The sequence below is a fragment of the Nannospalax galili genome, unplaced genomic scaffold (genome assembly GCF_000622305.1).
Source record: "Nannospalax galili isolate Female #2095 unplaced genomic scaffold, S.galili_v1.0 scaffold18, whole genome shotgun sequence".
Classification (NCBI taxonomy): Eukaryota; Metazoa; Chordata; class Mammalia; order Rodentia; family Spalacidae; genus Nannospalax; species Nannospalax galili.
Window position 1 is genome coordinate 6,250,355 of NW_008346548.1, and position 22,246 is coordinate 6,272,600.

General features: G+C 38.8%; 1 protein-coding gene across 1 annotated transcript in view; it reads left to right on the forward strand.

Annotated features, from left to right (window-relative positions):
• Nucleotides 1-18,375, forward strand: part of Tex55 (testis expressed 55) — a 22,676-nt gene extending 4,301 nt beyond the window's left edge. The window contains exons 3-4 of the mRNA XM_008842985.1: nt 7,211-7,273; nt 18,340-18,375. Of these exons, the coding sequence (XP_008841207.1) occupies nt 7,211-7,273; nt 18,340-18,375 (99 nt within the window). The remainder of the gene's footprint in view (nt 1-7,210; nt 7,274-18,339) is intronic.
• The last annotated feature ends 3,871 nt before the right edge of the window (nt 18,376-22,246 follow it).

The window sequence follows — 22,246 nt, forward strand, 5'->3', positions numbered from 1 at the left end:
CATATAGATAAAGCTTCGGCAAAGGCCAAACCCTTTCAGATAATCCTTGCCTAGGCATATATTACATTGTTTGATCTGGTTGTATGTATAATTTGTCAGTAGGCTGTTGGACTAACATGGTTCCCTCTGGTTTTTTAAAACTAGCTACACATTATTTATCTCTCACATTGTCTAATCCTTCTATCATGGTTTCTCCATTTAAGATGCCCCTGTTTTTCCTGTTTCTCCCCTAATAATACGCTTCTCCTATGGTCCTACCTTTCTTGAGCTCCTTCTTTTCCTTTATCCCCTAGGTTCCTTGTATAACCTTGCCTTGCCCCTCCCCTTAAAATAACCCCATTTTTATCCATATCTCCCTTATTAACACCTGTTTCCTACTGTTCTTCTACTTCAGAGTCTTTCTTTTCCTTTACCTCCCTGGTTCATTTTCATAATCTGGATTCCTGTAGTTATGTCTGGATACATACTCACTTATCAGGACTTGGTGCTAGGATCCACATATGAGGGAGAACATATGTCAATATTTTTCCGAGTCTGTGTTACTTCACTTAGTATAACAGTTTCTAGTTCCATCCATTTACCTGCAAATTTCATGATTTCATCTTTCTTTACTGCTGAGTAAAATTCTATCGTATAAATGAACCACATTTTCATTATCCACTCATCAGTTGAGAGACGCTTCAGTTGCTTCCATCTCTTAGCTATTGTGAAAAGAGCAGCAGCTAATATGGATGTACAAGTGTCTCTGCAATAGTATGAGTTCTTTGGGTATATGCCAAGCAGTGGTATAGCTGGGTCAAATGGTAGGTTCATTTGTAGTTTTTTTAAGAACTCTCCATACTGCTTTCCGTAGGGGTTGAACAAGTTTCCAGTCCCACCAGCAGTGGATGAACGTTCCCCTTTCCCCACATCCTCTCCAACATTTTGTATCATTTTTTCTGTTGATCTTAGCCAGTCTGACTGGGGCAAGATGAAATCTTAAAGTGGTTTTAATTTGCATTTCCCTAATTACTAATGATGTTGAACACCTTTTAAGATGCTTCTTAGCCATTTTATTTCTTCTTTTGAGAACTCTCTGTTCAGTTCCTTAGCCCATCTTTTAATTAGGTTACTTCCTTTCTTGATTTTTTGTTGTTTGAGTTCATTATATATTCTGGATGTTAAACCTCTGTCAGATGTGTTGCTAGTGAAGATTTTCTCCCATTCTGTGGGTTTTCTCTTCACTTCCTCGATTTCTTTTTTTGGTGTACGAAAGCTTTTGAGTTTAATGAGGTCCCGTTTGTTCATTCTTGACCTTGTTTCCTGGGCAGTTGGTGTCCAATTTAAAAAATCCGTTCCTACACCTATACCTTGTATGTTCTTGCCAATCTTTTCTTCTTACAGTTTCAGGGTTTCAGGCTTCATATTGAGGTCTTTGATCCATTTGGAGTTGACTTTTGTGCAAGGGAAAGATAAGGGTTTAGTTTCATTCCTCTACAGGTAGAGATCCAGTTTTGCCAGCACCATTTGCTGAACATGCTGTCTTTCCTCCAGTGAATATTCTTGGCCCCTTTGTCAAATATCAGGTGGCTGAAAGTGCATGTACTTATACTTGGGTCTTCAATTTTGTTCCATTGCTCTATGGGTCTACTTTTGTGCCAGTACCATGCTGTTTTATGACTATAGCTCTGTAATACAGTTTAATATCTGGTATAGTAATCCCCCCAGCATTGCTCTTAGTACTCAGCATTGCTTAGGCTATCTGAGGTCTTTTGTGCTTCCATATGAATCTTAGGATGGTTTCTTCCAATTCTGTGAAAAATATCATGGGGATTTTGATTGGCATTGCATTGAATCTGTAAATGGCTTTTGGTAGGATGATCATTTTCACAGTATTAATTCTTCCAATCCATGAGCATGTCAGGTCCTTCCATCTTCTGATGTCTTCCTCAATCTTTCTTTAAAGATTTCAGATTTTCATTGTAGAGGACTTTAATGTCTTTAGTCAGGTTTATTCCGAGATATTTTTTTTCCAGCTATTGTGAAGGGGAGTGTTTCCATATACTCTTTCTCTGACTGCTTGTTATTGGTATATAGAAAGGCTACAGACTTTTGTAGGTTAATTTTGTAATCTGCCACTTTACTGAACGTGTTAATCATTTCTAGGAGTTTTCTGTTTGAATTTTAGGCGTCTCTTAGATATATCATCTGCAAAAAGGGATAATTTGATCTCTTTTTTTCCAATTATTACTCCTTTAATTTTTTTCTCTTGTCTTATTACTCTTGTAAGTTTCAAGTGCTGTGTTAAAGAGGAGTGAGGATATTGGACAACCTTGTCTGGTTCTTGATTTCAACGGGAATGCTTCCAATTTTTCTCCATTTAGAATGAATGACGTTGGCTGTGGGTTTGTTATATATGGCTTTAATTATGTTGAAGTGTGTTCCCTCCAGTCCAATTCCCTCTAGGACTTTGAACATAAAGGCATGTTGAACTTTGTCAAAGGCCTTCTCCCCATCTGTTGAGAGGATCATATGGTTCTTATCTTTGAGCCCACTTATATGATTTATGACATTTATTGACTTATGTATATTGAACCATCCCTGCATCTCTGGGATAAAGCCAACTTGATCATGGTGGATGATCTTTTTGATTTGTTTCTGTATGTGGTTTGCAAGTATTTTGTTGAGAATTTTTGCATCTATGTTCATTAAGGATATGGGTCTATAGTTTTCTTTTTTGGTTGTATCTTTACTGGCTTTGGTACTAGAGTGATGCTGGTTTCATAGAAGGGATTTGGATGTTCTCCCTCCATTTCTATATTTTTGAATAAATTGAGTAGAATTGGATGTAGACCCTTTTTAAATGTCTGGTAGAATTCTGCTGTAAATTCATCTGGCCCTGGGTTATTTTTAGTCAAGAGGTTTTGTATTACTGTTTCAATTTCCTTATGTGTTATAGGTCTGCTTAAGCTGTTACTCTCTTCTTGGTTTAGTTTTTTTGGTTCTCATGCTTTTAGGTACTTCTCCATTTCTTTTAGGTTTTCAAATTTAGTAGCATATAGGTTTTTAAAGTATTCCCTTATAATGTTCTGGATCTCTTTGGAGTCTGTTGTGATATTTCCCCTTTCATCTCTGATTTTGTTGATTTGGGAAGTACTCTTTCTTTCTTTTGGTTAACTGGGCCAGTGATCTATCAATCTTGTTTATCTTCTCAAAGAACCAGCTCTTGGGTTCGTTGATTCTTTGTATTGTATTCTTTGTTTTATTTCATTAATTTCTGCTCTGCCTTTTCTTATTTCTTCTTGTCTGCTGGGTTTGGGCTTCTTTGCTGTTGCTTTTCAAGTGTCTTGAGTTGCAATGTTAAGTCATTTATTTGTGTTCTTTCCAATTTTTTAATGTAGGCACTTAGAGCCATAAACTTCCCTCTAAGGACAGCTTTCAATGTGTCCCAGAGGTTTTGTTGTGTTGTATTGTCCTTTTCATTTAGTTCCAGGAATATTTTTATTTCTTTCTTAATTTCTCTTTTGACCTATCATTCAGGAGTGTGTTGTTTAATCTCCATGTGTTCATGTGGTTACTGGGGTTTCTTCCAGTGTTGATTTTAAGTTTTATTGCATTGTGGTGTGATAGAATGCATGGAATTATTTTAATCTTTTTGTGTTTGTTGAGGTTTGTTTTGTGTTCAAGTACATGATCAATTTGGGGGAAGGTTCCATGGGGCACTGAATAGAAAGTATATTCTTTGGTGCCTGGGTGGAATATTTGGTAGATGTCTGTTAGGTCCATTTGATATATGGTATTGTTTAATTCAGATGTCTCTCTCTTAATTCTCTGACCATTTGACCTATCTAATGGTGACAATGGAGTATTGAAGTCCCCTACTATTAATGAGTTGGGATTAATCTGGGTCTTAAAGTCCTGTAGTACTGTTTTAATGAAGTTGGGTGCACCAGAGTTTGTTGAATATATGTTCATGATTGTAATATCTTCTTAGTTTATTGTTCCTTTGATCAGAATGAAGTGGCTGGCTTTATCTTTTCTGATTAATTTTAGTTTAAAGTCAATTTTATCAGATATTAGAATTGCAATGCCTGCTTTTTTCTTAGCACCATTCTCTTGCTATATTTTTTTCCATCCTTTCACCTTAAGGTAATGCCTGTCCTTGAAAGTGAGATGAGTTTCTTGTAGACAGCAAAAAGATGGCTTTTGTTTCTTAATCCATTCAACTAGTCTGTACCTTTTGACTGGGGAGTTCAGCCCATTCATAATTAAAGTTCTTAATGAAAGATGTGTATTGAATCCTGTCATTTTACTTCCCTTCACATTCTTGATATAGCTGTGCATTTCTGCAGTGATACCTACATTGAGTTTCTTTCCGTCACCCCTTGTGTATAGTCGTTCCTTTCTTCAGCTCTTTGCATTGCTTCAAGAACTCTCTGAAGGGCTGGTTTTGTGGACATGAATTCTTTTAGCCTATTTATGTCATGGAAGATTTTTCTTTCCTTTTCAACTATGATAGAAATTTTCATTGGCTAAAGTAGTCTGGGTTGGCATCTGTGGTCATTTATAACTGGAAATACTTTAGTCCAGGCTCTTCTGGCTTTCATAGTTTGCACTGAAAAGTCAGCTGTAATCCTGATGGGTTTTCCTTTATATGTGACTGTTGTTTTTCTTTTTCAGCTTTCAGTATTGTCTCTTTGCTCTGAATGTTTAGTGTTTTTACTATGATGTGCCATGGAGAGTTTCTGTTCTGGTCCTGTCTATTTGGTGTTCTATATGCTTCTTGTATTTGTATGGGGATGTCTTTCTTTAATTTGGGGGAATTTTCTTCTATAGTCCTCTTGAAGATCTGTTCCATACCATTATCTTGAGATCCTTCTCCTTTCTGTATGCCTATGATTCATAAGTTTGTTTTTTTATGGTGTCACACAATTCTTGCGTATTCCATTCTTGTGTTTTCTTAATTTCTTCATAATCTTTGCTTGAGTGGTCTAATTCATCCACTTTATCTTCCAGTCTTGATATTCTGCTTTCCATTTCATTCATCCTATTGGTGAGGCTTTCTTCTGTTGTTTTTAACTGGCTTACTGAGTGTTTCACTTCCTTCTTCATTTCAGCCTGCGTATTTGTCAATATTTCTCTTTTCTGAATTCATTCAGAAGTTTATCCCTATCTTCCTTCAGTTCTTTGATTTCTTTGTGTTCTTTAAATTCATGTTTACAATTGTTCTTTTGAGTTCCATGTCCTGTGTTATCTCTAGGGAGTTCTCATTGTACTCCTCTCAAAGACTATTGGTATTTGGTGGGGATACGTTATTTTGGTTTTTCATGTTATTATTTTTTTCTCTGTGACTTTGACATGTGAATTTCTTTTGCAGTTTCTGATTCTTGTATGAAACTCAAGCCTTCCTTTGTTGTGTTTAGATCTGCTTTTTTTGTAAATTTTATGTGCCTTTGTGGTCTACTTGTTGGGCATGAAAAGCTGATTGCTCTAGGCTTCAGATTCTTTCTTTTGATTTTATATTGGAGTTGCCTAATTGCTTTTGTCTTCAGGAGTCCCCTCAGAGGCCCAAGTGAGATGAGGCTTAGGCTTTCTCCTAAGGTCTGGGTCCCTCCAGGAAAGATGCTGCCCTCAGGAATATTGGGGCTGAGCTGGCCTGTAAGTAAGGCCCAGGAAAGATGCTGGTCTTGGGAAGCTGGTTTTTATGCCACCCAGGGATGCTAAGGGACGTGGAGATGGGAAGATGCCCGGAGGGCTCCTGGGGACTACTGGGAGGAACTGGGTTGACTGGATGCAAAGGATCAGGAAGCAGTGGTGGCTCTGGACAGAGAGGTTAGCCCCAGTGTCTGGGGTGTCATGACAAGAAATGGGCCTGTACCCAGGCTAGGAGGAGAGATGTGGTGGGGGGAGCTGGGAGGGTGAAAGAGGCTGGGGGAGTCAAGGTACAGTGGCACACTGGACTTACCCAGGGAAGGTGTTGGCACCAGGACACTTGAGGCTGTGAAGCCCTGGAAGCAAAGGGCAACATCTATTTGGGAAAAATATTTAGTTCCTGTGTCCCTCAGATTCCTTATATAAAATAGGGATAAGTGCCTACTTCATTATCCTTAGGTTATGATTTTCCTTTATTAAAATGTCTTTTTGTTAGAAGAGTACAAGTGTCTGTTTTCTGCCTTTATGCAAAGAACTAGTAATTACTAAGTGGAAAAATGAAATACATTTAAGAAAGTGTTTGGGGACTGGCAAGATGGTTCAGTGGGTAAAAATGCTTACTTTGAGAGTCTGATGACCTGAGTTCAATGTCTGGAGCCTGTGTACAGGTGGAAGGAGAGAACTGAGTCCACAAAGTTGTCCTCTAGCCTTCCTTCATGTTCTGTTGTGCACACAAATAATAATTACAATAAAAATATATTTAATTTTTAAAGACTTTTGAGCATTCTAGAAATAATTCTTCAACTTTCAGGAAAAGTAATGCTTATGAATGTAATGTTATAAGAAAAACACTTATTAAATATGTGGTCAATAATAATACATATGAAAAGACTGGGGGACACAGCTCAATGAGGAGGTGCCTGTCTTATATGCACAAGGAGTTTGATTTCCAGCACTACAAAACCAGTTAATTATTTAATTTAAAACTTCCAAGCAAATACATAATTGAATGATGTTGGTACATTAAGCATATTTGACTAGTCCCAAGATTTACCTGATGGTTATTCCTTGTAAATCAGAAGTTTGTTTACTTTATTATAATAGTTGAGTTGTTCAATAACTCAAAATGGAAGTCAGCCTGAGAAATAAGACATATCTTTTCTTATTTAATATTGCAACTAATCATAATTTTCACATTTTATAGTCAAACATCTCAGAAGATTATATGTAAATGCTTGTTTCCTATTTCTATTTAAGAACCTGTTCTTTGATTCTTTTTAGAGAAAATAATTTATGAATTGACTATCCAGCAAGATCATGATTCTCAAAACACTTCAAAGCTTTCCCACTACCCTTTTAATCTTGGAAACTACTAAAAATATCCATTACTGCTCATTGCTAAGTTTTTATTCCTCCAAATTTTATTTTGCCTAATTTCATCCAAAAAAAGACAGCAAGATATTACTTAGTAGACATCTATGAATTTCCTCCAGATGCTCTGATATGTGCTAGGTTAGTGGGAAGCTGGCTGCATACTATTCCTCAAAACCAAAATGTGATGCTTTGTGCTTTCTCTCAGCAGATCACAGAAAACCTCATCTATGAGAAGCCAGAGGACCCCCTCATCTTCATGCTGTCCCAGGTATGGAACAGAAGAGAGTGAACAACCCTTCTCTTCTTATTGTTGGAAAACATAGCACACACACAGCAAGCTGTGTGAAATGAAACACATGTGCCTTGAGTTCTCATGAAGGAAAGGTATCTGCTGCCACCATTCAAGGTTTTTACTGAAAAATAGAACATTGCCAACATCGCAGAAGCCCCTCTCCTTATCACTTCCCACAAAAGAAGTATTATTCTGGCCTTGATAAGAATAACTTCCTTGGTAAGAATTGGCTAGGCAGTTAGGGCTAAAAAGACCCTAAAGAAAAGTAGCCAGTTTCTTGGCTAAAAGTCAAAAGGTCCTTGGGTCTCTTAACAATATACTCTGTTCCAAAGCCAAAAATGACAAAAGTATTTGGGAGCTCTTATCTAATCCTTACAAGATTTTAGGGTTACCTCTTCAGAGGGGGGAATGTTAGAGTAGCAAAAAGCCTTATGAAAGAAAGAAAGAAAGAAAGAAAGAAAGAAAGAAAGAAAGAAAGAAAGAAAGGAAGGAAGGAAGGAAGGAAAGACGAAGAAAGAGTACATGAAGTTATCCGACAAAAGTGATGGGGAGATATGGGAGGAGTTGGAGGGGAGGGAATGGGCATGGATTTGATCAAAACACCTTACATGCATGTATGAAATTCTCAATAAAGTTTTTTTTAAGTTAAAAAATAACTTCCTCACTTTTCTTAAACATTTTACCTCTAAATATGAATCATGAAACACTTTTATTTAGGCTTGTGAGTTCTTTGAACTGTATATAAAAGGGAAACGTATATGGTCAGTATTCACTTGTATCTTGTTTCTTTTGCCCAAAATTATGTCTGTAAGATGGATCCATCTGTTGTATGGCTATCCTTCATCCATTTTCACAGCTGTATGGTATTCACTGTGTATAATACTGTGACATCCATTTATTTTTCATGGATATGCAAGTTGCCTCCAATCTGGAGCTATTATAAAAATTTTTGCTGTGAGCCTTGCTGTACATGTCTTTCAGCGGCACATTTCCCTTGGCTACATATTTTAATCATGAGATTGTGGTGCATATGTTTGCTTAGTTCTAAATTGATTGTTTCAAGTAATTTCCCAGAGTGTCCTGAGCTGCATTCCCACCACCAGTAAGAGTCCTTCTAGTTCCACAGGTTTTCCAGTGCTTACTGTTGTCAGTGCTTAGCACATTCGCCAGGCTGAGAGCAGGAATTCAATGGTCATTTTGCTTTTTTTCTAGCCAGTAGGCAGCTACATGTATTTTCATTTGTTTATAGGCCATTTGGAATTCCTTATTTTTCTATGGCATTGCTTTACTTTTGGATTTTTAGTGATAGTCTTCATATATTCTATGTGAGTTCTTTACAGATTACATTTATTTCGAGTATCTTTCCACTTTGTAGTACCTTCAAACTCTTAAATCTATCTTTTAATGGGCAGAAATTCTTAATATAATCAAATGTAACCATCTTTTCATGATTATTACTTTCAATGTCTTATTAGAAGTCTTGCCTACACTCTTGACTATGATTTCCTGTATTTGTGTGTGTGTGTGTGTGTGTGTGTGTGTGTGTGTGTGTGTGTTTAATGGAGCAGGATTAGGTTTGTTTGTTACCTTTCACATTTATGTCCACAATCTATCTGGAATTGATTTTGTATAGAACATGAAGTGGGGGCCAAGCTTCAGATTTTTCATTTGTCTAGCTTGTTAAGCACCTTTTAGTAAAAGTATAACTCATCCATGCTCTGTATTTGACACATTTAGTGTATTTGTTTATTCTTGTTTCAAACTAAGTCTTAATTATTATACACTGGGATAAACCATGATCTAGTAGAGAAAGTCTGCCTATTTTATTCTTTAAGCGTGTCTTCGATATTCTTGAACCTCATGTTTGCAAATAAGTTTTAGGAATCATTTGTGAAGTTACACAAACTTGTACATCCACATACAAAAACATACATCTGGGATTTTTATTGGGATTACTTTCAGTCTCAATTGAGTATTTATTGGGATTCTGTTCATCAGTTTGGGGGAAAGTGACAGCTTTAAAATGAGTGTTTCCAATGCTTGATGCTTTCCATTCATTTAGGCCTCCTTTTTAAAAAATTTCTTTTAATTTATGTGTATGAGTATATTGTCTGCATTTGTGTAAGTACACCCATGTCATGCAATACCTATGGAGGTCAGAAGAGAACATCGGATTCCCCTGGAATTAGAGTTATAGATGGTTGTTAGCCACCATGTGAGTGCTGATACTCGAACCCAGGTCCTCTGTAAGAGCAGCCAGGACTCTTAACTACTGAGTCATCTCTCCAGTCCTATTTAGGCCTTCTTTAGGTTCTCTTGGTACATTTACCATTTGCATATGTATTACATGTATTTTAATAGCTTTATTTGTATTTAATATTTTGATGCTACTGTAAACAGAAACTTCTAAAATTTCAAGCTCTAATTAGCTGGTATGTAGAAAAATAATTAATTTTTTGCTAATCTTATATCCATCAATCTTACTGAACTCAATGTGGTTCTGATAATGTATTTGCTGAATCTGGGTATTTCTACATAGACAGCCACATCATTTACAAGTAGTAACCGTTTTATTTTGGCCTTTCCAATCCTTATCCTGGGACTCCCTTGTTTTGTCATATATATTGTGCATCTTTTCTTTGACACTTCAGATCTACCTTCCTCTCTTCTCTACCCTAAAGAGACTGACCTATAGGCACTAAATAGGGAACTCTTGTGACCCTGATTATCCATTGGATTAAACCAATGGCAATCCCTGGAGGAAGATTAGGAGGAGGAGGGAAGGTATGCTTAGGTTTATTCCTGTTGCCTTCTTTATGAAATCACCTTGATCTATCTGTCTTAAATTATCTCAGGGGTCTTATTTTACAGGCTATTTTCTTTGCTCTTTTAATAATGTTTCCTGCACTTCCTCAACACACACACACACACACACACACACCCTTCAGTCCTAAAGTTAATTCAACTATTTCTAACTTTAGACTATTGCATTGTCCCATGTGACTCCCCATACCCCACACTTGTTTCTTTTTAAGTAGCCCCTTTATGAATCACTCCCATGGAGTTCTGTTTTGATACACTATCTGGTTTTTGTTGGGACTCCATTAGGAGTGCACTAATTAGAGCTCTCTAGAATAATTAATGCTGAACAGAGTATCTATTTTGATTCACCTTACTTGAGCTCTAAAAATATTTTTCACTACTTCACCACTAAATATACTGTTTGTTGTTTATAGCTATCATTGCTCATGTAAATTCCCTTCTCATCTATTATCTGATATTTTTAAATTAATTTATCAAATTATTTTTCTTTACCTTTGGAGATGATTGTATGATTTTTTTGCCCACTTTTGTTAGAGATGAAATTTTTTTCAGTTTTAGAATTTTTCAAGTATACACGCAGAAAATTGCACAGATCATAACTATATATAACCTGAGTAATGTTAAATGATTAGATTAGATCCACGAAACAGCCAACCAAGTTGTTAGCAGAGGATGGGTCTCAGGGGTCTTTTGTGACTAGGTGCCCAGCTTCTTTAAGCCTCAGAGAACTGAGCAAGACACAGAAAAGCAGGAGCAAAGACAGATTTATTAAAAGTGAAAGTGAAAGCAAAAATACACTCCACAGAGCAGGAGTAGGCGGGAGCAAATGTCTCTCAAGAGCTACTTATTCCCAAGACCAGGAGCTTTTAATTATGAAACAGAAGGGAGAGATTCTCTGAATGAGTGGATTTTTCTTTGACCTGACTTAAGTGATTGACATCTCTAGGTTATATAACATTATGCTTACTGAGCATGTGCCATCCCATGATCCTCTCTGTTATGATCATGTGCATGAAATGCAGTCCATAAGCAGTAGCCCTTAAGTTCTTTGTGACATCCCAAAGGTTATCTAGGGTCAATCATTTTCTTTGGCGCGAGCGCGCGCGTGTGTGTGTGTGTGTGTGTGTGTGTGTGTGTGTGTGTGTGTGTGTCTAGGGGAGATCCCCTCCTGGGTTTTGCTTTTCAAATACGGTCATATTTTTCCTGTTTGTTGGAGGGTTATACAATCCAAGGGAAGATCCAGAGAAGTCCAAGGGATGGTATGGGGCCATCCAAGGGCCAGTCTCTTCAGTTTCTAGGCCCTGGAATTAACCTCCTAATGATTCATACTCACATGTATCTGGCCCTGCTACCCTAACTCAAAGTCAAGAAATAGCAGGTTACCCTGAAACGGGGAGAAAGAGGGTCCCCTAGAGGGTTCTTAGTCTCATTCATAAGCGAATTTAAGAATGGACCCAAACGGAAGTTTTTACAATTTTATTAGAATCTTAAAGACGAGCTGGTAATCTTGGCAGCTGCCTTGAGGAGGTGAATAGTATAGTGGGAAAAAGGAAAGAAAGCCATGGAGCCATGCGTGTTTAGAGTCTGAATGGAGGTCAGACATGTGGCTGACTCACAGCCACATGGCTGGGAGAAGGAAGCTTTAGAGAAAAGGTGAAGAAATACAAGATGCTAGGGGCAGCCCAAAGCCTTAAAGAAAGCATGTTTAGTAAGAAAGGCATGAAGAAGAAAAGAAGAAATTATGCTTTCCTGAAGAGTTCAAGAAAGCGCACAGACTTACAGAGACCTACATGGCTGTGGCTAGTCTGGAAGCTCTGCAGAGGTCTGAGCTAGTTCCAGGCAGGAAATATTCACTACCTATTAACACACCAGGTATTCCACCCATATAGTTAGCATAACTTAAGGTGACCCTACCTTCCTGGGAGTGGTTCTATCACCAGGTAATTGACCAGTGAGACTAGAAAAGTAGGTCCTCCAACAGATAGACTAGACAATTTTATAGTCAGGACCAGTTCAATTTATGGGGCTTACTGATATTCTAACAACCCCTTCCTCAGAGCCCCACTCTGTACCCCTCTCCTCCACAAAATATCAGTGATAGTGTCTGCTACATTCATTTTCCTTCAACATTTTTAGTATAAATGAAATTTAATATGCAGTATTTGGGAGCTCACTTTCTTTGTTAACAATAAGCTAATGAGATTCACTCTCATTGATCATATTACTCCTTTTCATTTGTGTGTTCTCTGCTCTGAGTTAGACACTGGTGGTTTCCAATGTGGTATTATGATTAATGTCACAATGAACGTACAGTTAAACATCTCTAGGTGCAGATGCACACATATTTTTCTTTGATGCATATCAAAATAAGGAATTGCTGAAACATAGGATATTGCCATAAATTCAACTTTAAGCTTATTACATTTTTTTTATTTAGCATGTTTATGTGTGTGAAAGCACCGTGAAGCATGCATAGAGGGCAGAGGACAACCTTCAGAAATTGGGTTTCTCCTTTCACCATCCTCACCCCATCCAAGGATCCCAATTTATATGTATGTTGGCCACTTGAAGTTGCTCTGAAGCTTACCTGATGTTTATATGCATCTCCAGGGAAACCGTAATAGAAAAGATCCTTGTGATCCTCATAGTCTTTACATTTAGTGTCTAGGAAAATGGGGCAAAAAGGACTCGAAGATGTTGAGTTTTCCAGTGCCAGCAAGGGAAAGACAAACGGTAGTGGAGAGAAGCTGGGAAGTAAAATGACTTTGTCAGGGATTTGCTGAGCTTCAGGGATCAGGGAAACGCAAATCTGCGTATGAAGAAATTGTTCAAAAGGTGGTGGAAACACGTGGGTCTTCCTCCTTTTCATTTCTTCTCCAAACCTGCTGTGATATATCCTTTATCTTCATTCCTCTGTCCTTTGTAATCACAAAAACGTCCCCCAGGCCAACTGAGAGTTTTCCTCCAGTGTTCTTTCCCACCATCCTCTCTGAGACTCCTGGCACTATTATCACCTCTCACTTTAATCTTTGGATGTGTTTATTGAGAAGTCGTGATTTCTTAGGGGATACGTATTGCCTTGCTTTTAAAATTGTGTGTGTGTGTGTGTGTGCGTGTGTGTCTGTGTCTGTGTGTGTGTGTGTGTGTGTGTGTGTCTGTGTCTCTGTGTGTGTGTGATCTGCTGGGGTGGATATGGATATCTCTTTCAGTTTTTTATGGGGGTGCAGGTTCTTAATTGGAAGCCTTCTCAGGATTTTGATCCCCATCACTACCCAGGGAACAGAAAACAGACAGATGTAATAAGAACAATTCAAAACAGCTTAGATATTTAAATGTAATTTTAAAAATCAACTGGAAACATGAACTCCACTCCAATAAAGTTAGAAAATAACTAGATATCTATAGGATGAACTGACAGTTTAAAATTTGTCAAAGCTAAATACATTAATAATTAAGTCATTTAAAAAAGAACACAGATAGAAAAAGGAAAAAGAAGGAAGATAGCACAGAAAATCCAAGAAATCTAAGTAGGGAGAATACAATCAAATAAATACAGGAGTGTGGTGGCTCATGCCTGTAATCCCAACACTTGGGGCGGGGAGGCTAAGGCTGGAGGATTGCTAAGAGTTCGAAGTTAGCCTGGCTACATAGTTTCAGGCCAGCCCTGTCTGAAAACAAACAAAACAAGGCTCAGGGACCATTGCAGAAGAGGGGGTAGAAAGGCTGTAAGAGCCAGGGGTGATGGATGACCACAAGGAAACAGAGTTTTCCAGGCGACTGGCAAGTTGCTCATGTGAACTTACAGCAATGGTAACAGCATGCATAAGACCCACACAAGCTCAAACCAGATAAAAGCCCGCATAGAACTGGAGAAATGGGTAAGAAGTCCCGGTTTAGCTGAGGAACTATTAGGAAATGATGACTACAGGGAAAGGGAGAATTGGTTTTTCATAAATGAGTTGACTAGGCTCCGGTAGATGGATTCACACCAAGGGACATTTGGGGACACAAATGTGGCTGGACAAGTTTTAACATACATGACAGAATGCATGACATCTGGGGGAGCTATAAGGAGGGTGCAGATGGGGAGAGGGTCTAAATATGATCAAGATGTATTTATAAAATTGGCAAAAATTCAATTAAAAGAGAAAGAAAAGGAAACCATCAGTCAAATTTCTTCCATGCTAAAAAAAGGACAATTACCTCACCCCTCTAGCCCTTCATTCCCCAACCCCCTCACCCCAATATCCCCACTCATCCTCCACACCCCCTACCCCTCCACCTCTGCCTGTCTCTTGCAGTTTTCTTAGGGAGCAGATGCTTTTCTCTCTAAAGTCCAAAAAAGTGATAACAGGAAATGGCTGTTTGCTGACTGAGCACCTATAGGTTGGTTTTTGTTTTTTGTTTTTTGTTTTCTGCTAATGAGAAAAATGCCAGAACCACTCTCAAATGGCAGCTTCCTCCAGGTAAGCCCAAGGACCTCCTGGTCGGATGTCCCCTCACACCTCCTCACACCTCCTCACACCACCATCTCCTCACAGCTGTGCCTTTGCTGTGAAAACTTTCCAAATAGTAGCCACTTTCCACCAATTCTCCATGGCCCCTGAAGAGCTTACAAAGAAGTTTGCAGGGACAGCAAAGGCACAGGGCTTTGACTGGTCCCCCGTACTTAGGCCTGCAGTTCTCTGTCCTAACAACCCTGCTGGTGCTCATTCTGTCATATCCTTTCACCTGAGCTCAGGTTGCTTTCCCCTAAGTGTTCCCCCTTGGCTTCCCTCCATGGTGGAGCTCATACTTACTACTCAAGTAAATCTGTTTCCTGGAATCTGAGGCCAAGTCACAACCTAGATCTACACTGATTCTCTGGGTGGTCCCCTGCTTAGCTGATGCAGAAGGGGAGGTTTTAGGGGTTTGAGACACAAAAATATAGGATCTTCTCTTCCAGGCCAAAAGGTTTGACTATAGTGTCTCTCCTAAGAGGCACCCCTGTGGCACCAGTGAGCAAGCTAGGAAGCACAGGTCACTTCTTGGAGTCTGCATACTCTGCAATATGCAGATCTCTGTCTCGAGCTTTATTTTTGCAGAGCGCCAACTTGAGTGCCTGTGAAGTACAGAAGGCTTTCCTTTGCTCTTTTGCTTACCCTGGGGACCAGGCAGGTTGGACAGGCACAGCATTCACCCCTTTCCCTACTGTTCTACTTAGAGCTTTATGTTAGGGATGACTCCCTTCTAAATCTAAAGTTCCATATTTCTGGGTTTCACCTAATCTCTGTTTATTGCTGCCCACCTTTGCCTCCCTCCCTGAAGCCAGGCACCTAATGTTCTGTTTCAGATTCATAGAGATGCAAGACAGAGCTGGCTGTCTCCTAATCCACCAGCTTCCCATATAGGTCTCCTTTAATTTGGGGTCAATTATTGAAACTTTAAAAGTTTCCCTTGATGGCATCATGTTAGTCTGATTCTTTGTTAATTTGTGTGGTATTCTAGGAACATCTGTACATTTGCATTAGGAAACTTTTTTCGGTTTTAGAAACTAGTTTCAGTAAGTTTAAGTCCCCTATGAAGTCTCTAGGCTGATAGGATTACCTTTAGTATTGAACTGGGTCGAAACTAAATCTTGTGCCTGATGCTTGCTCTTCTGTGGAGACTAAATTTGGTGACCCCATTACCAGGGTCTCCAGTGGGCATGAGCCCCATTTGGTAGCTGGGTGGACTAGACTGTCTCCAGGACTCTGAACTATGAAGCTGGCACTAGAGGAAAAACTGTTTGTTTGTTTGTTTGTTTGTTTGTTTTACATTTATCCGATAATTTATATTTCTAATGTTACTTATTTTTTTAGTTTGCTTCTCTGTTGCTGTGATAAATCACTGAACAAAGCAAGTTGGGTTAGGGAAAGGTTTATTCGGCTCACAGATTACAGTTCTTCATGGATGGAAGCCAAGACAAGAGCTTCAAGCACTGGCTGTACTACTTTGAATCTCTTAAGTGCAAGTTTCCAGAGTCAGACTGAGGTTTGCACAGGCTCACCAACACAATCAGGAAATCTCTCTTAAACAGTTCCTTCTCACGCTTCAGCATCTGGTCACATTTGACCAAATTACTTTCATGCAGAAAGACTGGAATTTCTGTTCATTGTGGTTATGCCTCGTGACTATGATTACTCTTGGTTCAAAGCTGAAAAACAGGAATGAATTCCACATTGTCTCTTGCCTAGCTTTTACTTAGTTTTAGAACCTTCAAGCTGTAGGTTCTGTTTGGTTCGTTTTATGCTTCTTAGAGGAAAGGAATTGTATTTTGCCAAAACCTATAACTGTTATTTACATTTTTTAGTCTTTCTGCACGCACAAAGGAAGCAAAACTTCTTTTTCAAAAAAAACACATGCTTTTAAAACTTTATCACATACATTTAAATTGTGATTATTTTTATTTCAAACAAGTCTCTAAATTAATTTATGATTTCTTTTTTAAGTATTTTATTTATTATTTTTATTTTATGTGTATGAGTGTTATGCCTGCATGTAAGTAAGTACACCCATGTCGTACAATGCCCGTGGAGGACAGAAGAGGCTGTTGGATCCCCTGGAACTGGAGTTACAGACAGCTGTTAGCTGCCATGCAGGTGCTGGGATGAGAACCCAGGTCTTCTGCAAGAACAGTCAGTGTTCTTGACGGCTGAGCCATCTCTCCAGTCCCCATGATTTCTTCTTTAAGTCATGTTTTTGGACATTAGGCTATTTCTATCAATTGCTAGACAATGAATTTCATGGTTGTCTCTTAGTTTCCAAGTCAATTATAGTTGTTAATGAACACTGTAGATGATGTCAAATATTTGAAATGTGTTCACTTCTTTTAGGACATAGCATAGCATTATTGTGAATGAATCATTTGGACTTGGAAAAAGATTCCTTTTGCAATGAATAAGGAGTAGTATGAATATATCCACTAGGTCCAGTGTGCTAAGCTTGCCAGGTCCTCTGAGACTGCCAGTATGACTGTGATTGCCTATCGTCTGTAGTTCTACCATGAACTTTGTTCATGTTGTTTTATGCATATGAACTTGGAATTGTTATATCTTTCTGCCAAATTAAGCTTTTTATCCTGAAGAAGTATACCATGAACTTTGGCTTTTTGTGATATTCTTCTTACTATAAAATATTTACTATAGTTAATATTTAAATGACATACCTTTTTCATCTGCACTGTTAAACTTTCTCAGTCCTTAAGCTTTAGGGACAATTCCTATGAACAGGATATCATTGACTTTTGCTTTTCTATCAGCATTATTCAAATACGGCAAGCTCTCACTCACTTGGCTGGAATTAAAGATGTGTTGAGTTTAGGCCTCGTTTTCCATGTGCTATTTGTCCTGCCTGTTGTGTTTCTTTTATCCTTTTTACTTTATCATGCCCCTGTGCTAGCTTAGAGGTTATATTCTGTTATATTGTTTTGCTTTCTTATTAAGATTACTTTAATTAGTGGGGTTTTTAGAACACTTCTTAGACTTACATAAAAATGAACAGACTGTATAATGAGCTCCTGTTTATCTCCTTACCCTTCTTCCATATCTCACCCTTTGTTGCCCCCATTGTAAACATTTTGAATTAGTGGTATATTTGTTTCAATTGATGAGCCAATACTGACACATGACCTAACTATAATTTACATTATTGTTCCTCTTTATATTGTACATAGAGAAAATACAGGTCTTATCGATTGAATTTGACAAATACATGTGACACATACCTACTATTATGTTACTGACCAAATAATCCTATTAGTATTTGTAAATGTTTTCTGTTTCTAAATATTTATTTTATTTTTAATTATGTATATATGGTTGTGTCTATCTGTGGGTATGTGCACATAAGTTCAGGTATCCACAGAGGCCAGCAGATGGCACCAGAGCCCCTGGTGCTAGAATTACAGAAGTTTGTGGGTCACCTGACATGGGTGCTGGGAATTGAACTCTGGTCCTCTATAACAGCAGCAAGCGCTCTTCACCACTGAACCATCTCCCTAGACCCCTCATTAGTATTTTTTAATGATTTTTCTAGAGATTGCAATGTGTATCCTTAACATCAAATTCTAAATTATTTGTGCTTGCTCAGTTCAAGGACCTCCATATTTCAAAGCTCTACATACTTAAACCAAAAAAGATGTGGTCATTGCAAGTAGATAAAAATTCCAAATGAAAAACATTCTTTGTTATTCTCTTTAGGTTCAGGAAATGATCAGACACAGAGATCAGAAGTGAAACGTATGAAGAATGAATCTTTCTCTGGCATTATTTACAATCATCAGTGTCAATATTGTGCTCTGCTCCTAGCTGGAAAATGTTTTTCAATAGGCATTGGTGGTCACTCCACCTAAATGTGTTCTTAATTCTTAAGCAAAATTATGTAGGGTACCTTTGTAAATTCATATAATACTTGCAGATATCTCTGGATGACCATACAAAAATATAGATATTATGACTATCCATGCGTTGGTATTTCAAGACTTATTCCCCCAAAGCCTGACCAATAACAAGCTCAAGTCCCCCAAGGAGAAGAGACCAGTAGTAACTGACCATTAGCAGCTTCTCATAAAGCCCAAGAATCTCTCAGGGCTCTAAACTGCTTATAAAACCCCCATGAGAAGATGTGTAGCAAACAATTTATGATATCACTTTATGTTCTAACAAAAAGTTATTAGAAATATTTCATATTCTTAACATTTGTACCATTTTCCTTTCTTATATTCTGTCATTTAACGAATGGAATTTAATCTGACTTTTAACCTATGGCAAAACTCAGACATGTTCTACTACCTTGTACACACATGTGGGTGAGGCAAAATGTCACTTACTCATCACCTTTGTCCCATAGAGAAATCTATACCATACAGTACATATAACTAGTCCAACCGGACTGTAACAGCAAAAGGCTGTAACACGATTTGTCTGGTATGAGACTTATCTGCCCAGAAATCACATCTGAGATGATTGTCTAATCCCACTTTTCTATGCTAACCCTTTCTTAAAATTTCTATTTGAACTTTGAAGCAGATTTGATTCTTTGTACTGTTAGCTGGTGTTATGGTTATGTGGTTTCATTACAATGAATTAAACTTGTTTGGACATTCACATGCAAACTTACTCTTTTATGTTTCTGGCATTCGTTCTCAAAATTATACCTAAAAAAGAGCCCTGTATTATTTCAAGATTTATGTAGCTTTTTCTTTAAGCTATTCATGAAATATGTGTGTGTTCAGGCTCAGTAAATGTTCTCTGCTCAGATAAGTGCTTGTCTGCCAATTGTGGGCTTGAAAGAGGAGGTGAAAGCTGACAGACTTGCAGTGACCTTGAGGAAGCTAGAATAACATGACAAGGTCAACACTAATTGGGTAGTCAAACAAAATAACCTGCGTTTGAGAGGCCAACACTATTACTAGAGATAAAAACATGGATGTTGTACCACACCATGAGCAATTAGCATTGAATTTTAGCTGGGTGTACAATTAGCATTTAAGAGACAGAGCAGGAGGATCCAAAGTGCAAGACCGGACTGGGCTATGTAGCAAGATGATCTTAAAGGGAAAAGGGGGGAGGAAGGGACTGGTAAAATGGCTCAATGGATAAAAGTGCTTGCCACGCAAACAAACCTGAAAGCAGGAGTTCAGTCTTTGGATCCCACAATTAAAGAAAGCGAACTGAAAAAAGTTGTTCTCTGACCACCACACAACCACGGTTGTACACACCCATTCATTTCCACACATACATTATACATACAGACACACATCATACACACACATAAACACACACACTGTATATATACATACACAATAATAATAAGTAAAAATTATTTTAAATTATTTAAATGATTGAATTCATTCCATTGATGCTCAGCTCTAATATAGACAGTTTAAGCAAGTTTCTTAAGGTAAAACCTCAGATACAACCATACCAGCAGTGTCAGCCCTGCCCTGAGGCTGGCTGTGATGCCTTTCCCAACTGTCATTGGCAATCTTACATAGTGAGGCACAGGAGATGGATGGGTATGCTATGAGCACAGTTACCAAGAAGAAACACTTCACTCGTAATGACTCAGGCTCTATTAAAAAGCCATCTATTGTACAAGAGCAATCAGCTAAAGTTCCTAAGAGGCAGGAATAACCCCTCCCAGGCCAGAAGTGGGAGTCTGAGAACACCTAGCTGTTGAGTAGAAGAGCAAGAGGAGTCTCAGAATTGCCCATCTCTCTCAGAGTGAAACACAAAGAAAACATGGGTGACCATACAGAATAAAAATGAGGAATAGAAGTTTCAAAGTCGGAGTAACCAGAGATCGAAAGACATCTTCTTTCTTGAAAGAAGTTTTCAAGAATATTCATGAAGGAATTCTTCATAGAGATAGGAGGCCTGTCTCAGTGTTGTTTTGTTTTGTTTTGAGACGGGGACTTGTGTAACCCAGGCTGGCCTCAAGCTTACTATACATCGAGGATGACCTTGAACTTCAGATCTTCCTGTCTGCACAGCTTCCAGGTATATGTCACCATGCTGAGTTTATACCATACCCAGGACCTCAGGAATGCCAGGCAAGCATGTACCAACTAAGCTGCATCTCCAGCCTCTTGAGCAGTCTTAAGTAGGAAAAAATGTGAAAAAGCACCTAGTATTTGGCATTGTTCTAATTATTTTAGAGGTGTTCTTATCAAGAGTAGTAATACTGATTATTCCTGAGCAACGGGCCTTCCTCCCTCACTTCACTCTCAACTTGCCCTGATTTCCTCACAATAGTGGAAGCCAAAGTGACTAGCTTTCCCTGGTCTTATGCATTAGATAAGACCCTTTCCCCATTACTATTGTTGTTGTTGTTGTTGTTTGCGACGGACCAGCCCAGACCAGAGCAGTTCAGTCCAACGGGAACAGGGTCCTCGAGAGAGTGGGCAAGGATTCGGCGAGTGACAAACAGACAGACACACAAGAGCTTGGTGAAGGTCTGAGTGTAATTTTTGCAGCTGCAAGTTTTGAGATATATACAGCAGAGATTGCAAAATCTCCCCAACAGAAACTACAGAACAGCCGTGCCAAGATTTACAATTCCAGAGATAAAAGCAAAACAACCCTGCCGACCATCATGTACAGCCAAAACACACCTCCCCATCCCATCGACCTGGCACCAGACGGCAAACCCCCACCGTGGCCTTCACTGCCAGCCTTTCCCACGTACTCAGGGTTCCGCTCAGCTCTGTGGTTTCAGGTCAAAATGACCTTAACCCATCACGTACTTTCAACATTAGCTGCACCTGATATTACATTTTTAACTATTTGATAACATTCCTTGCTTATTTGTAGTGGGCCATCGGGCTTCTAAGTCATTCCTTAACGCCTTAGATCCTAAAAAGTCATCCCATGTTGATTGAGTTCCTGAGAACTCTTCCTGCATACTAGGATAATTAAAAGATTTCAATAAAGGCAGTGACAGCGGTGTCAAGAACGCCAGGTGTTTTCCGGGCCCCGCCTGAAAGCCCATGATACAGTGACAGTCAGAAAGATAATAGCAAGTAAAAGCACGCCAAGTACACTGCATGTTTTTTAGCACAGCCAACTCCAAGAGGCAACCTTCCTTGAAGTTTCAGCCTCAACCCACGGAGGATCTCACGCGGGCTCCATTGGAGATGGCATGACAGTTGTTGTTCCTCTTTCTCTTCTTCTTCTTCTGAGACAGAGTCTCATGTAGCCTAAGCTAGCTTCAAACTTTCTTTGTAGCCAAGGATGATCTTGAACTTCTGATCCTCCAGCTTCTGCCGTCCAGGTTTGGGGATTACAGGTGTATATCACTCCCAATGTTATGCAGTCCTGGAAATCAAACCCAGGGCTTCATGCCTGCTTGGCAAGCACTCCACCAACTGAGCCGCATTCCCAGCCTTCCACTCTTCTATGTAAAGAATAAATTCCTAAATGTTGGAGAGGATGTGGGAAAAGGGGAATCCTCATCCACTGCTGGTGGGACTACAAACTTGTACAACCCCTATGGAAAGCAGCATGGAGAACTCTTTAAAAACTACAAATGAACCTACCATTTGACCCAGTTATACCACTCCTTGGCATATACCCAAAGAACTCATCCTATTGCAGAGACACTTGC